The sequence below is a fragment of the Eleginops maclovinus genome, chromosome 15 (assembly GCF_036324505.1).
Source record: "Eleginops maclovinus isolate JMC-PN-2008 ecotype Puerto Natales chromosome 15, JC_Emac_rtc_rv5, whole genome shotgun sequence".
Taxonomy (NCBI): Eukaryota; Metazoa; Chordata; class Actinopteri; order Perciformes; family Eleginopidae; genus Eleginops; species Eleginops maclovinus.
Window position 1 is genome coordinate 11,482,772 of NC_086363.1, and position 15,688 is coordinate 11,498,459.

The 15,688-nt window shown below is 41.5% G+C and overlaps 1 protein-coding gene across 2 annotated transcripts; it reads right to left on the reverse strand.

Moving 5' to 3' along the window:
- Positions 1–129: 129 nt before the first annotated feature.
- LOC134877084 (WD repeat-containing protein 26) lies at positions 130–15,295 on the reverse strand. Of its 2 annotated transcripts, none has more exons than XM_063902454.1 (14): positions 14,562–15,295; positions 12,454–12,553; positions 11,280–11,336; positions 9,736–9,872; positions 7,854–7,951; positions 7,595–7,751; positions 7,166–7,304; positions 6,351–6,491; positions 5,868–5,987; positions 5,029–5,174; positions 4,273–4,351; positions 4,007–4,136; positions 3,694–3,888; positions 130–3,570 (listed from the first exon to the last, which is right to left on the reverse strand). In XM_063902454.1, exons 1-14 carry the CDS (start codon positions 14,864–14,866, stop codon positions 3,545–3,547), a joined length of 1,830 nt encoding a protein of 609 aa, XP_063758524.1. In that variant the 5' UTR covers positions 14,867–15,295; the 3' UTR covers positions 130–3,544. The 2 variants fall into 2 exon arrangements, with proteins under 2 accessions (XP_063758524.1, XP_063758523.1); XM_063902453.1 differs by having other exon boundaries at positions 7,571–7,751.
- Between the last annotated feature and the right edge of the window lie 393 nt (positions 15,296–15,688).

Here is a 15,688-nt window from a genome sequence, read left to right on the forward strand (position 1 = left end):
TATTAGTTGTTTTTGTTTTTACTCTGACCACAAGGTGGCGCAATTCCCTTGCCAGCACCCATGCCTTTTGAGACTGCTTGATTGAGTAAATCTTTTGTGTAGTAATGCATGGCCAACGACAAAACTTAGTCAAAATAACGTCACTTTATTGGCAAATGTTCTCATTATTCCTAATGGCATCATAGATAGCCTCTTACCAGATGTGCTGGCTCCAGAAAAACTGCTTTCAAGACATTGAGAAATAAATGACTGAATACAAAGTAGGATTTTGACAGAAATGAAACCCAATGTTTTCTATCAGAGAGAGGGAGGACACATGCTTTGACAATAGCATTGATCTATGATTTCTGTATTTAATGGGTGTGAGAGATGGTTTTCTGCATGTCTGAAACTTTGTTCTTGGGCCTTCACAATTTCCAGGGCCATCAAACTTCCATGGGCCTTTTTTTTAAAACCCTGAATGCTTTATTGAAAATATGCATACATAACACTTTTCCTACACAACAATACAAAACAGTACAATCACTTTTGTAAATAACACAATGAACGCAAAGCCACACATCGCCCCTTCCTCTTAGAAACTTAGAGATGCTACAGTAAGCCCTTAGTTTCCCCTACCCTGCTCCTCCCCACCGCCTGAAATAAGACATAGTTAAATCAGAAACAACTCTCTTGTAAACTCAAACAAAAGAAGAGTATACACCAGGTGGCATACAGACAAAGCAATTTTCACCAGCAGGTGAATGATGGGCTTTACGGAAACTCTTGTTGGGGTTTAGTGTGTGCGTTTTTCTTCAAGTCTTCTGAAATAATGTCGGGCATGGAAGAGGAGTCCATTCTGCAATCCAGGAAATAAAGATGGAAGTGTGAATTTCAGACCATTGACACACATAAACCTACAAAAAACACTAGCGTGCCTCAGGTGATTTGGCTTTGATGAGGGTCAGATCCATCAAAAATGGCACACCAAGAGAGATATTTCACTCAAATACACAGACATGCGATGAAGTAGAACTTCACATGAAGGAAACTCTTTAAAGGCGAGGTGTGGATACGTTTGAACCTGATTTGATAGACACTCCAGCTAGCATGGGTGTTACTGTGCATATTCATTTGTAAGAATAGTGGTGGATAAATGCAACTTAACACAAAGAAACAAACAAAAACATAATATAAAAGAAAGACGGAGGGGGGGCGGTTATGAAGACCACAAAATAAATGAGGACTCCAAATGTCTGGTTATATTTTAATATGATCATACAGGGATAGAGGTCAACCAAAAAAAAAAAAAAAAAAGATATAATGTGAACAAAAAATTTAAGTAACAAAAAAGTTCAATAAAAACAGACAGAAAAGCACTGATTTTAAACATGTTTTACTGTATATCAGTCTGTAGCAAATAGTCATTACAAACCCTGAAAAAAGGGAGGAAGAAAGCTTTGAATGACCACTGAATAACTTGGCTGGAGAGCAAAAAAAGGGAGGGGGTGTTAATGCTGAAATCTCTCTTAAAACTCCATGCTCTATTCCTTACTATGTGCGAGGTTTTCCTTTTTATAACGTCAATATGTTCAGTCACTGCTTTTGGGTGCATAGAGAGAGGCGTAGTGAGGGTTCAAATCCTTTAGCAATCTCCAGTTAGGCTTTGAGTCTTTGCCAATGTGACCTTTTAAACCACCAGAACGAAGTGTGTTGACCATATGAGAAGCTTATGGATTTATGCCATTGCAGTAGAGCAAAAAAAGACCACTCAGAGTACAGGGGGGTGGGGGTTATCATACATACTGAAGGTCTGTGTGCAACTGTATGAACAGGAAGGCAGGTGTGTGTGTGTGTGTGTGTGTGTGTGTGTGTGTGTGAGATATTAGGATTACAGCACTCTCCAATGTGGGCTCAGAGAGTGGTTCTGCTTATCGGTGCCTCTTCTCTCTAAAGCCATAGTAACTTCTCATCCAATAATAATTAACTTCTCCTATGAAATAAACCTTTGCAAATAACATGACAGTTTTACAGCTTTTTTTTTTAAAACACATCTTTCTTTTTAAACGTCCTTTTCCGGAGTTGAATCATTGCCAATAACTCAGTGCCTTCTGAAATGCCACTTGGTAAGGAGAATAATAAATTCTAAAGTAAAAAATTAAAGCCACCGATCAAAGAAAAGTGTTTACTTTTCTTTTTACAAAATGGCTCTCAAGTATTCTTTGTTCCACAGATAGAGATCCCTATGGGGCTTTGGATAACTTAGAATTAAAAAAATCCTCTTTACAATTTTACTATGGGATTAGGTGCATAGGGGAGGAAAGGGAGGTGAATGTTTTGCTGGTGTGAATTGAACACGCATACAAAAATGAAAAGAAACACGCGGCAATTACAACCTGCACCCACAAATGTCAAGTCTCACTAATGTGTGCATGCATAATCGCCCTCACTCAATCTCTCTCACACTCACACACAAACCGAGGAGGGACAGCAGTCACCAACGTGCAATCCGAGTTCCACATGTGAAAGCGTGTCTTGGGAAAAAAGGTGGTAGTATGTGTCCTGACAATGGAGACACCACTTCAGCGGTGATATGTGACCTGTGAATCCCTTTGTCCAACTCCTCTTGAGCAGATGTAACGGGGTGGTGTGGTAGCTAGCTCAACAGAGGGGGTTTGGGGGAGGGTGGGGACTGTCCTTGTTAGAAGTTAAATTAAGGAATAAAAAGTTCCTAATCTCGAGAAACACAAAGTGGAATCTCACGCTGGAGTTTTCCCACGGGCACTACTTGAGCTAAGATTCACCTCTTTAAATAAGAATTACGCTATGACTATCATAAAAAAATTCCAACATTTAGCATAGCCTTTTTTTTTGTGTGTTCATTTGTCAGCTGGTCGAGTGTTTTTCTTACGGTGGTCTTTGTCCAACGATTCGAATGCGAAGAATATAGCAAGAGAGAAGGGGGAATTGGAAAATAGACATACAGAAGAGTCGCTTTATCCCCCTTATGCAGGATCTTCCCCCGAACAACACCCCACACCCCATATCGATGGAGACATTATACAGGTAACGTTAGAGACAAACAGGCAGATGTAGTCCAATGATAGACGGCTGGTCTGCGGTGTCTGTCTGGAGGCATCACGGGGACTTGATGTGCTCCGAGGTCCAGGTGGAGGTGGGTTTACTGGAAAACACTGGGAGGCCCCGTCATGTCCAGGGACCATGAGTCGAGATGGGGGGGAAGGGACGTTTGAAGGAGGAACAGCCGTAACAGATCACCAGTGGATGGCTGCCGTATCCCCGCTGGTTTTCCTCTGGGTCTCGTTTGTTGGATGAGGACCTGAAGTTGCCCGTCATCACCCCCACCATTTTTTTTCTAGGCCAGTCAGGAGACACATTTTTCTCACTTTTGTTTTCCTTTTTTTTTCTCTTGGGTGTGTTTTTCTTGTTTGTTATTCTTGCCTTTCTTCAGTTTGGTGTTGGATTTGATTGGCCCGATTCCGGTTTATTGTTGGGTTCTTGGATTGTGATCAGAGAGAGATGTCATCTGCTCCTTAAGTGACCATCAACTGTCCATGTTACTGCAGTTTTCTGTTAAGGAATGAAAAAGAGATTGGTTAAATAAAGACATGTAAACAACTTCATTCAAGAACAGTGATATTTTAGCAAAAAAAACGTTACTTGCACAATGGGAAAAGTATATTTGGCATTTACCATTGAGTCCATCCGCCTCTTGTGAGTCGAGGAAGGGCGCAGGACCCCAGACACGCACTGTGCCATCATCAGAGGCGGACGCCATGAGTCCCGGGATGGCCGGGTTCCAGCTCACACAGTTAACGGTGCGCGTGTGACCTGTAAGCTCAGCTATGGGAAGTTCCCCCCGTCTGTGCCAGATGTACACTTTGTGGTCTGTAGGAGAAAGATTTAAAGGAAATAAAACCAGTGGCAGTGGAGATATTAAATACACGGGAGGAAGTACGAGAACAAATTACAAATTTGTGTTATGGTGTTATTACTGTGACTCTACCTTCGCTGCCACTGGCAATGAAGTCTTCGTTGTGTCCTCCAAAGCAGGAGTGGATAGTGTAGAAGCCCTGGGTGACACCTTGGTATTTCCTCACCAGCACCCGGTCCTGAAGGTCCCACAGGTGCACTCCCTATGAAAACATTGTAGAAGAAGGGACAGCTGCTGTAACTGCTGAAATGTCCTGCATAGTGTTTTTTCAGAACAAAGTGTGCTTCAGTAGCGAATAAACTGATAATCGTGATAGTAGCGTTGGTCAGAAAGCTTACCTGAGTTGCTACATTTAACAAAGCTAATCTTCCGTTCTTTGAAACAGTAAAAGACATGATAGGGTGGTCCTCCTGGACTCTGTGAAGGACATGTAGACAAGGCACAAGCAGTCTTATTAAATAATGCAAGAATACAAAATGTGTAGGACAATGAAGGAGACACTAAAGGTGAATAGGGTAAAAAAGATATGGAACTATTATCTGTATTATCTTATTTAATTTCTCACATTTGCATATGTTTTTTGTTGACATATTATAATCAAATAGATTTACATTTGCACAGGGGGGACATTTGAATATCCCTTATCAGAACAAAGTATTCTGTAAAAATCCTAATGTATTCTAGTAATAGGATAAACACTGAGAAATCACCAACAAAATGTCAAGAGTTAGTTTCTTATCTCAAAATATATATAAATTATATTATTTGTAATATAGATATAGTGGGATGTAATAGAAGTCTTCTGAAGTGTTATGTTCAAATAAGACACTTTGAAGTAATATAAAGAAATATACAGGGGTAAATAGTATAATAAGTGTAGTATAATAAGCACCTAAATGTGTTTTTTTAATAGTCTGATAGAAAACCTCACATTCGCAACATATCCGAGTATTATTATTAAACCTACAGTTTGCCTACAGTGTTTGCCTATCGCTAATGGCTAGCATTCGTTAGCAAAATGTTGTATTTTCTCCTTATAATCAAACCATCTTTTAAATATACCACAGAAAAAAGGAATAGAAAGGCTGACATACATGTTTCTGTCCGTTAGGTCCTCGAAGTTGTACCCCCGGATGCGTTGGTGTGTGTCCGAGGCCAGCACTGCTCTGCCATCGCCCAGGCACCACAAGCACTGCACTCTGACGCCCTCCCAGGAGTCCAACAGGTTACCGTCCAGGTCCTGAAAACACACGGCAGCTTCCTCATCTCTCAAACTCAACAGGGAGATGAAGACACGGACACATTTTGGCCTCCCCTTTTTAATCTGGTAGATGCTCACTCTTTCTACTGAAGCACTAACACAGTGCAACAATTCAAGAATGGCACACACCAAAACCAATGAAACGGCTGTTCATTTTTAATGTTCTTCTATACTCTTTTCTTTTCTCAGTTTGGCAGTTTCTTAAATGAGTGTGAAACAGGTTCAAACACACACAGTCAGCAAAATGTGATAACAAATAAAGATTTGTTTAGGTTCATCGGATTCATGGCTAGAAAAATCAATACACAGACAGATGTAATTATCTTGAAGTGGTCTGCTTAAGGTCAGAACAACACTCTGAAACAGCAATATATATATATATAATCTGTATGATTCACATACAGTGTCTAGCCCTTTTTACACACTCACCTGCTCCCAGCATTGATTAAATACAGAGAGGATCTATAATTATATTTGATATAGTCTTTTCTATTGAACTCTAGAGAAATATATATTTTTACTGTTGATGTGCATATATTTACAGTTTCGTCTTACCTCATAATATCTCAATATGTGGACAATAAAGTCCACCTATCTAATTCTTATGAGGAAAATTGACAGAAAATTAAGGGGGTTCAATACTGTCCAGGAAAATACAACTCAATCACTTACACACTGATAAAACTGCCCCCTCTGCCCTCCGGTGACGAAGCGTTTGCCGTCGGGGTTCCACGCCACACTGGTCAGACTGTCTTCATGGGACTGGGACATTTTGGTCCGCAGCTCCCCCGTCTGCTCATCGAAGGGATTGTGAGAGATAGTGGGAAAAACAGAAGAGGAGAGAAATATGGGGGGGAAGGGAGACAGCAAGAAAAAAAAACATTAAGTAAGAGCGGGGGAGGGGTGGATTAAGGCAAAGTAAAGGGGAGGGGAAGGTCTTTGAGTACACACAGCCTACAGAGTATCTATGGGAGGCTGACGGCCTGTTCTTCTGTTCCGCTTGTTTACTGAATTTAAATTAGACCGCTCAAGCCTTTGACATCCATGCACACAGAAAAATGGCCAGGGCTGGCGTATGGAAACACGGTTGGTTAAGGAGGCATCACAAGTATAGGAATATTCACCGCGGGGACTGAAACGAGCGTAAAATGTTACCTGAACGTTCCAGAGCCACAGCTCGGAGCAGTCGTCAGGTCCGCAGGCGATCAGGTACATGTCGTCAGGACTCCAGGCTAAGTAGGAGACGCCGTACGCGTGACCCTCCAGGGTCCGCAGCAGCTTTAACTGGTGGGTCTCCTACACAGTGACAAGACCAAGAGGTTAATGATGAAATTCATTCTGACACACTCTTCTTTGTGGTGGTGCTAGGGTTGCACGTTTTTTACAAAGTGCAAGAAGTTCCATGAAATAAACAGAAGGGGGTTTGGGACTGCTCCAACTGAGTCAAATCTGCGTGACAATTAGTTCCTCTTTCCATTTTAAATGTGGACTAAATTAAACAAATATTAGAAAAGGTTTTTCCAACCGACATTAAAAGAACCTGGAGAAGCCACTTCTGTGAAATGGACGTAATTTGTCCCAAAATGGTGGTTGATATGAGGTAAACTGACTCCTAAACAGACACCAGCGTTCCTTACAAAAAGAGAAGACCAACTAAATGTTAAGGATGCAATGAAGATAGAAACAGACTTCCCCCAAAAGTCCTAAGAGTAGCAACTTCTGTAAATACTATCTCATAATCCAAGATGGAAATTAAAACAGTTTCAAAAAGCTATTTGTGTTATTTGAATAAAATATCATACTCAATTCTTTAGAAGTACATTACTGGAATAAACATTCTTAAAAATGCCAAAGAAAACCTGCCTGCAAGTGCCCTGACCACGCCCCTCCTGCAGGGTTATTTTAGCTGTGGACCAGGTCTTAAAAAGCAGCATGTGTTTCTTTTTTTAGAAGTTATTCATCACACTTACCGGGTCCACTTGCCAGATTATGACTGTAGTGTCTTTGGAGCCAGTGGCCAGTTTGGTGCCGTCATTTGAGAATTTGCAGAACCACACCTCGTTACAGTGCTCTGTTAGAATCTGTTGGGTGTAACAAGGGAACTGCTTCCTGTGATACGGAGAGAAAGTCTTCATTGTGTGAGTCTGAAACAGCAGCTTCAATCAGCTTATATCTCTAAATCATAAAAAGTACAGCAACGATAAGAGGGAGGAGAAGAGCAGCGCAGCCATAAACAGATGCTGAGGGCAAGACATAAAAGGAATGAATAAGTTAAGACTCCAGACACAGAAGACAAACACAAAGCAAGCGTTCAGTGCATATGCCTCTACAGGAGATGATACATAAATATAAGATGCTGCAGTATGATCATTTACCAGTGAGGGCTATGCAGTACAGACCTGCTGCAGACATGATCGAGGAGGAGAGAGACCGAGTCCAGACTGCTGTCCAGCTTGGTGTTGTGATAGAGGCAGCGGTCCCTCTGCAGCTCCACCGCTTGCCGCAGCAGCGTCTGCAGCCTCCGAGGGGGCAGCATCACAGAGGGTGGCAGGTAGGCTACAAAGAGAGATGGAAGAAGACGTTTGGGTTATGTATACAGGGGCAATGAAGTCAGGGAATACGCGTGTGAGCTCTTCGGGGTAAGAAATGTCTCCTCACTCTGTAATTTGTCCAGCAGTCGGCAGCGTGAGACGGTGCCCTTGCCCTCCCACTCCGCCTTGGCCTTCAGGTCCTCAGCATGGCTGCACATTAGGTAACTGCAGGACGACAGAAGCACACAGCTCAGAAATAAACACAAATAATGAACTTACCATCACAACAAAAATAAAAAAAACAAGGGCAAGAGCACTTTTTAATAAACAGGCGGAAAAGGCCACATTTTGCATATGCACTAGATCCCAGCATGACTCGTTTTTGGTTTGTAGGTCATTTTCTCGAATTTCACTTTCCATTGCAATCATTACGTCCTTAATGTAGGGAAATTCTTAGCAAAAATATCATAGCGATGGCATGGGAAACAAGCGGTGTGTTCCTTCATTGAGAAATTCACCGGCAACCAAACAGAGAACACGTCTGCACTTTAGTAAAACCCACCACACAGTGTGAATAACAATAATTAAAACAATGTATGGCTGTTATTGACGGTAGCTTGGTTGTTAATGTCTGGTTTGTGACAATTCTCTATGACCAAGGTGAAATTAGGATATTTTCTTTGATAGGAGAACGTTTTGGTAAGAGTGACTGTGCGCTGGTTGTCTTTGTACCAGACCAGCCACAGTTTTGACAGTGCACCAGTTAAAAAAGAAAAAAGAGAAAACACAATGACGGCTTCACAATTGTTCAGACTGCAGATAAAATATCCACTGGAGGAAAAAACATTTCCATGAAGTTCAACACGTCCTCTGTCCATAACACAATGCTCCGTGTGATTGTTTGGCAAAGCTTTGTCATGCAGGGTTATTTGACCCTATTTACATAGAATCCAGCATACTTGATCACTTCCATGGATATCTTAGCTTATTATGTTTTTGTACTTCATCTGCACTACTAACAACATACCTGCACTATTTTATTCTAATTCTAACTTCTGTTTCATTTTGCACTATTGTTTTTGTTTGATTTTATTATCTTTATTTATTATTTTCTCTTATGTCCTTTTTTATGCTGCATTGTTGGAGGAGCTCGGTACCTAAGATTTTCATTGACATAACTACACTGTAGCTGCTGTGCATTTGATAATAAATACCCTTGAACATTATAAACTTCACCTTCTCACTCTACCAAGGTGAAACAAAATCAGTATCAGGTACTATCCAGAACTTAAGCCAATCGAAAACAAAAAAGACCGTCTCCAAGCTAGTTGAGCCATGACAAACCAGTATGCAGTGGATACGGGCTGCTAATGAAGCTCTACACATCCTAAGAGTAATAGGCCACAAAGAGACTGAATGCAAACAAAACAAACATTGAATGAAACTTCTAGACGTTTGAAATGCAGTTATTGTTTTTAGGAACGAGCTCTCAGAAAATGCAACGAAAGAGTCAAGGACACATTCTGACACAGCTGATTGATCCAAGACAATTGACAGATCAATAGATTACACTGACTGACAGTCTGTTACAACAACAGGCTTGTCGGCAGTGTAAGGGTGATCAATACACACTAATTGATTAGGTAATGGATCACAGGAAGGTGTTTTGGCACCGCGTATGGATCAGACCAGGGATTAGATGATCCTTTAGCTACTGACACCTTTAGACTGCATGCCTGCGGGGGATACACTTATTAACTAAAGATCATGGAGAAGTATTGAGACTAGCCGTGGATTTAAACACGGGGAAGCAATCTACACAAGCACACTTAAGACAAAAGCTGGGGTAAATACAGAAACTAGTTCTTAAAGGCCTCTCGTCGTATCAATAGTACGGTGAATTTGACTGGTTTGGAACTGTTACTGAGTTTGTAGGTGTGTACGTCTAGACTGGGTTGACTTGGATGACTGTTATGACACAGATGCAGCGTTAAACTTCGTAACCGTACCCGCTAAGTACGTGGATGCGATCTGTGTTGTACTTGAGGGGCGTCAGCTCTCCTCGGAGCACCTGCAGAGCCTCCAGGACTTTGCCATCCTCCAGATATTCTAGGTACTTCTGCTGCAGCAGGAGGAACTTCATACGCTGAGGAGAAGAAGAGAAAGATAAGAACAGAGAAGAGACTTTATTAAAACTATAAAAGGAAGAAGGAAAATAATAACAACTACTCTTATAAAATGGTGTTAAGTTTGCCTTTGATATTGATGATAACAATAGAAGCTAGTCCCCACCATTATACAAGGACATAAGAAGCGTTGTTTTGCGACCAAAGTTCAAAATAGTGGTAGCATGGAGCAGACATTATTTTTAGATGAAACCAATGTCATCTGGTAATGTCGAAAGCCTTATGCCTTTATATGGAAGACCATTACCAAGTGTTTACAGAGTGTCTTATCTCAGGTCCGCAGTAGGAGCTGCAGCAGTTGAATCTACTACACATAAAATCAAAAAATTCCACCCACAATTGCCTACCAATAAAGAGTGAAAGAACACACTAATACATGTCCTAGCTCCTGAAGTAGACCTGCTACATTGAGTAAACTGTCAACTACAACAGCAGAGAAAAGACATGTGGACAATGATAACAAATCCTGCTACAACTCAAGACCTAAAATGGCTACCCAGGTTATAAAAGCTGGGAATCAACAGCTGCAGCCATTTGTTGATAACCCAACTGGTGATGTCAGTTACTCCTGACACAGAGCAGCAGCTACTTGATTGAGACACACGGGACTGCTTTTGAAGCGCCCTCATGTCTGCTAATTAGCATGCTATGTGGGGCTGATTAGCTGGAGCTAAGCCTCATCTCCAAACTAATAAGATGCAGTGTGTCCCATATTTGAAAAATATAGCATAGAGCATACCATTTTGGAGGTTAGTATACACAATGCAACTGCTTATTTTTCACATCTGCAGTTTTCTTTTTATAAAAACTATTTATTTTTTCAAACATTTAGTTGGGTCAATATTTTGACTAATCCAGTGTTATTTAGGGTTGGGGTCAGGGATGCCTTTTTTTCCCCCAGTATGCAATGCATTGTGGGACAACAATTGTAGCTTAATGCCACACTCAGAAATCAAGCAATATTGGCGGGCATTCTTAAATCCCAGAGAAGTAAGTGCACTTTAGATTAAATTCATTTTTCAATTTGGAAGAAGTGAATACTCAAATAGGGATGCAGCAATGTTTATACTCTTGCAGTTAAACCCAAATTAAAATGGGTTTAAAAATGTTTAGAACAATGGAATTGCAGTATTATTTTAATCAACACAGCAAATTAAGATTACAAATATCCATAAAGAAATTAGGCCTATTTGGATTTTATTAGGTTTAGTCAACATTTTGCTTGAAATCACTAATAGTAACGCGGTGTCCGTTCCTGCGACACATCATCCAGAACATGTGAGCTTTCAGTGAACCTGCATTATAACGGTAACTATTCGAGAACCTCCAGACTGGCCGTCATTCATTTCAGTTGAAGGGGAGCTTACCACAATGGCATTGGGAGAATGCATCAGTGCCCTCAGCTCATTGAGATCATTCTCAGCCTGGATCAAAACAAAGGGAGGGTGATGGAGGGGAGAGACAGAGAGAGAAATGGTTAGCTCAGCAGTTTCCTTGCAAACACAGGAAAAACAAAACAAAAATAACACATGAGCGGTCCTACACATCTTGTGTTCACTTGTTTAAGATGATTGAAATAAGACTGCGCCACGGACTGATGTCTATGCTGTGATACAAATTATGAATTACATTACACCTGTCACAATCAACCAATTCCACCACAAAAATCCAGTCCTGAAGTTCTGACATAGGGTCATTATTCCAGAGAACACACAAGGCCATTTTTAATAAGAAATAAGCTTCGAAATAGCCTCTAAAATGTTGAAAAGAGAGTCCTCTTCAGTGATAAAGGGGTAATAAAACTGAGAGTCTAGATTTAGGAGAACACTGTTTTAACACCTTTTAAAATGTGCCAATATAAACCGGATGATTTTTGCGATTTCTAAATGATCATCCTAATGGAGCTCTGAGAACATGCAGCAAAAACACCTGGCTATGATTTGGGGGTTCTGATAAACCATTATTTGGATCTTGAATTTAAAAAAAAGGCCAGAAATTGGGATATGTGTCTTGTTATCTTGCTATAAAAATGACAGAAATGGTTTCATAGGGTAGGCATAAAAATAATGAGCAGTTATATTCCACTATATACTGTTACTTAATAATTCAAGACCCGTCGAGTAACCACCAGAAGTCGGATGTTTCCCTGAGCTCTTAATATTAATAATGAAAGTAGCAGATTAAATGTTTTGTCAAATATAAAACAGTACATGAATATGCATGAATTCTATGCAGGAGTTTTAATAAAGCGTTGTGCTCTGTAATTGCCAGTTTAGGTGACAAAAAGCACTTCAACAGTAAGATCTGTTGGTTAGGAAAATAGTTTTATTGGTACTAAAAAAAAGTATGAGCTATACAACTGTGGCCAAATAAACAAAGTAAACTACTTTCATCATGCTTTTTCCTATTATTATGAGACCATCTTCACAAGTAAATGAAATAGAGGAAGTTCAATATGCACAACAGGTCACTAGGGAGGTCCCCAAACCCCTGTTAATTAATGTGCGTGCCATTATGTAACCATGGTAACCCAAAACCAACCTTGTCCCACTCCCCCTCCATGACGTGGTTGCGGAACTTGGTAGCGGAGGAGTGTTCCAGTCTGCAGCCTGATTCCTGCATCAGCAGGTCCACTGTCTGACTGCAGAGACACAGAGAGGGGGGGGGGGGGGCAGACAAAGTTAGGCTGGAATATAGACACAAGACAGGTAGAATGAAAGAAAGAAGAGGGTAGCTTTAAGATGAATGCAACTTTGACGATGTTTGGGATTTAAGGAGCAATTCAGGACTTAAAAATGTGAGAGAAAAGTTAGCTCATGATTAAATGCTAAGCAGGTCACCCAACTTAGATTGATTATCGTATCACCTTTGACATTTCACCGCTGTGCAATGTTTACAAGAAAAGCACTTAGGCGAGTGGTTCTGCAATGTTAACACTTCAACAGCAATAGAGTCATTAGCTGACAATAGAAGGCAATGAATGTCATGGCTACCAATGTCTGGAGAAAGCCAGTCCTCTGCAGGTATGAATACCTATGATGAGGTATTTCTGGACAGTAGGTTCAATAAAATAAACAGAGCCTCCACTGCAGTTGACATCATCCTCTCAGTCAACCCACGAATAACCTCCTGTCCAAACACCACCTCTCTGCTAAAACACAAATAAGACTGCCAAGATGTGTGCTAGTGAGAGATAATGAAAGTGGGTTGGGGATGGGGTGTAGTTGACACCTTCAGCATGATGACATCATTCTCAGGTATCAAAAGAGTGGCGCAGCAGCAGCTCTGTTTTGAGCCTCTCATCCAGCTGGCAACTACACTGATTTATCTTCCATTTCCTCTGCTGAAATGAAGAGGCTTGTCTTCATTCCAGGCAATGTCATGCACCCCCCCCCCCCCCCCAACCCTATCCCTGACCCAGCCTCTTTGTAAATATAGCGATGTGTTTTATAATGGCTTTTTTAAAAGGCAGCAACACTTTCTCAGCTGGATACCAGAGATCTGCGGATGTCAGTGACCCACCAATGGCACATTGAAGAAGAGGGCTACATTTCTTGAAAACCCCAGCATGCTAAAATTAGATCAAAAACAGCGTTTCCATGTGAAACAGCTGGTAGAAAGCGCATTCTTCAGCCGCCATATAACCAACAGATTCTGCTCAATACAGATCCAACTGTCGCCCACGGTATCGACTGCTGTCTTTAAATAAAAACACACGCGTCAGTATTTGTTACAGACTCTTGACACGATGATCCAACACAGTGACAGCGACAGAGAAATACATACATTCATCTAGATTGGAAGTTATGATGTTCGGGAAATAGAAGTGCAAAAGGGAGATTAATTATATCAATTAAAAAACATGACAAAAGGACAGCTCATGATGTGCAAACGGTGCATGTGAATTACTAAAATAACTAGGACAGTTTTCATAACCATGCTGGTTATTACCGTGTGGCCGACCTATTAATGTGCCTCCCACACGGTCTTGCAAGAACCATATTGTTTTTCCCGAGCTGGAAGATAAAGAAAACCACCATCAAGTCAAAAACCGACGTTGACAAACCGCACATTAACATTTCCTCCGCATTTTGTTTGTGTGCAATAGCATCAAAACGCAAACACGTAGACTGCAAACTCGATCATCCTGCTTGTGTACTTAATAAAGAAGCTACATCAAGGTTATCCATTAGCATGACATAACGCTTGACAAACATAACAGAGATCTTTAAATATACTAACATTAGATGATGTAATGCTTTTGATTGATGCAAAAACTATTCTACGCTTAAAGGCGTAAATGGTATACAACAATGCTTCAACTATCGATGGATTTGTTAAGGAGACAAATGTCAAGCTTTGTTTTATTTTTGTGTAAAGGTTTAACGCCAGGACATAGCAACCTAAGCGCAGGCTAATGCTGCTAGCTTCTAAGCTAACTGTTATTGTGCAAGATGGACCCCTTCTTTCTACCAACTGCCGAGCTCACAGGCTAACTGCCCCATCCCCCAATGTTTGTGTCTGTCAGCGCACTAACAGCGCTTTTACCATCTGCTGTTTCACTCGAAGAACACGTAATGTAGATTAAACTTCACATGTTCAACACAAACACTAGATGCTTTATTTTCCTTGACTTTGAATAAACTTACTTCAGCCCTAGTCCGTGGAGATGTTGCCCTATTAATCTGATGACATCTTCCTCCGCTTGCGATAGTCGTTTTTTCTTTTTCAGGGAACCGACCTCCGAGCCCGAAGCCGTAGGAGCCGCCGAAGTCCCCGAACCAGGCCCGGTTGCAGACCCATTACTGGTACCGACACTATTCCCGTTGTCTGTGCTGGAGAGGAGCCCATTTGAGTGGGTTCCACCAGCCGAGGATGACTCCCCGTTTTGTGCGCTGTTTAAGCAGGAAAGATCTGAAGATTCCTGTCCCTGTCCTGCCCCGTTTGACTGCATACTGCTGTTGAGGTTGTTGACAACACTTCGGTTAAAGTGGATGGCAGAAGTGGCTTGAGAGTGTGGAGAATGAGTTGCAAGTCCTAAGACAATTCCGGAGAGGCCTGTTACAACTGCTGAAGCCCCGGGCTCTCCTGCTCCCTCCGCCGCCGAGGCTCGGTGCTTCTTCCGCGGGGGCGGCGACGCTCCGCCGGTGTCCGAGTCGGAGGAGGAGGAAGCGGAGGCCAGAGTTTCCTCACCGAGAGCGGCCGTGGTTAGAAGCCGGCGGAGCTCCGGGTGGGAAATGAAGGTTAAGCTTCCAGATTTGAGGCCTCGTTGTCGGGCTCAGAGCGGACTGTCACTATGGGAGCGCTGTCAGCTAGCCCGTTTTTGTTGTTGTTTCTCTCAAAACAGCTGCAGCTCTAATGGAGTGCTGACGCTGTGACGTAACCGGAAATTCCTACACTACCAAGCTTCCGGGTAGAATTATAATCCATGGGTGGCGCATGAGAACCTAGTTAGCATAATAAGTAACTGAAAACAATAAAACATCTCATTAAAATTCATTTGAATGTCTCCAGAGACTTCAATTTAATTAATCGCTATTTAAAAATTACCATATGTTCTACAGGTGGGATTTTTTTCTTCCCTAACGAACTGCTTAGAGCTCAACAAATCATGCAGCTCTAAATTCATATCCTCCAAGAATAGACTAAGTATAGCCTAATGTAGGTAGAGGGCTTTTGATCTTGGCCAAACATTTGACCTTAGCACTAAAGTAAATACTCAACACAGTACATTGTATTCGTTTTTTGATTTCTGGAAATGATCAGCACATTTAAA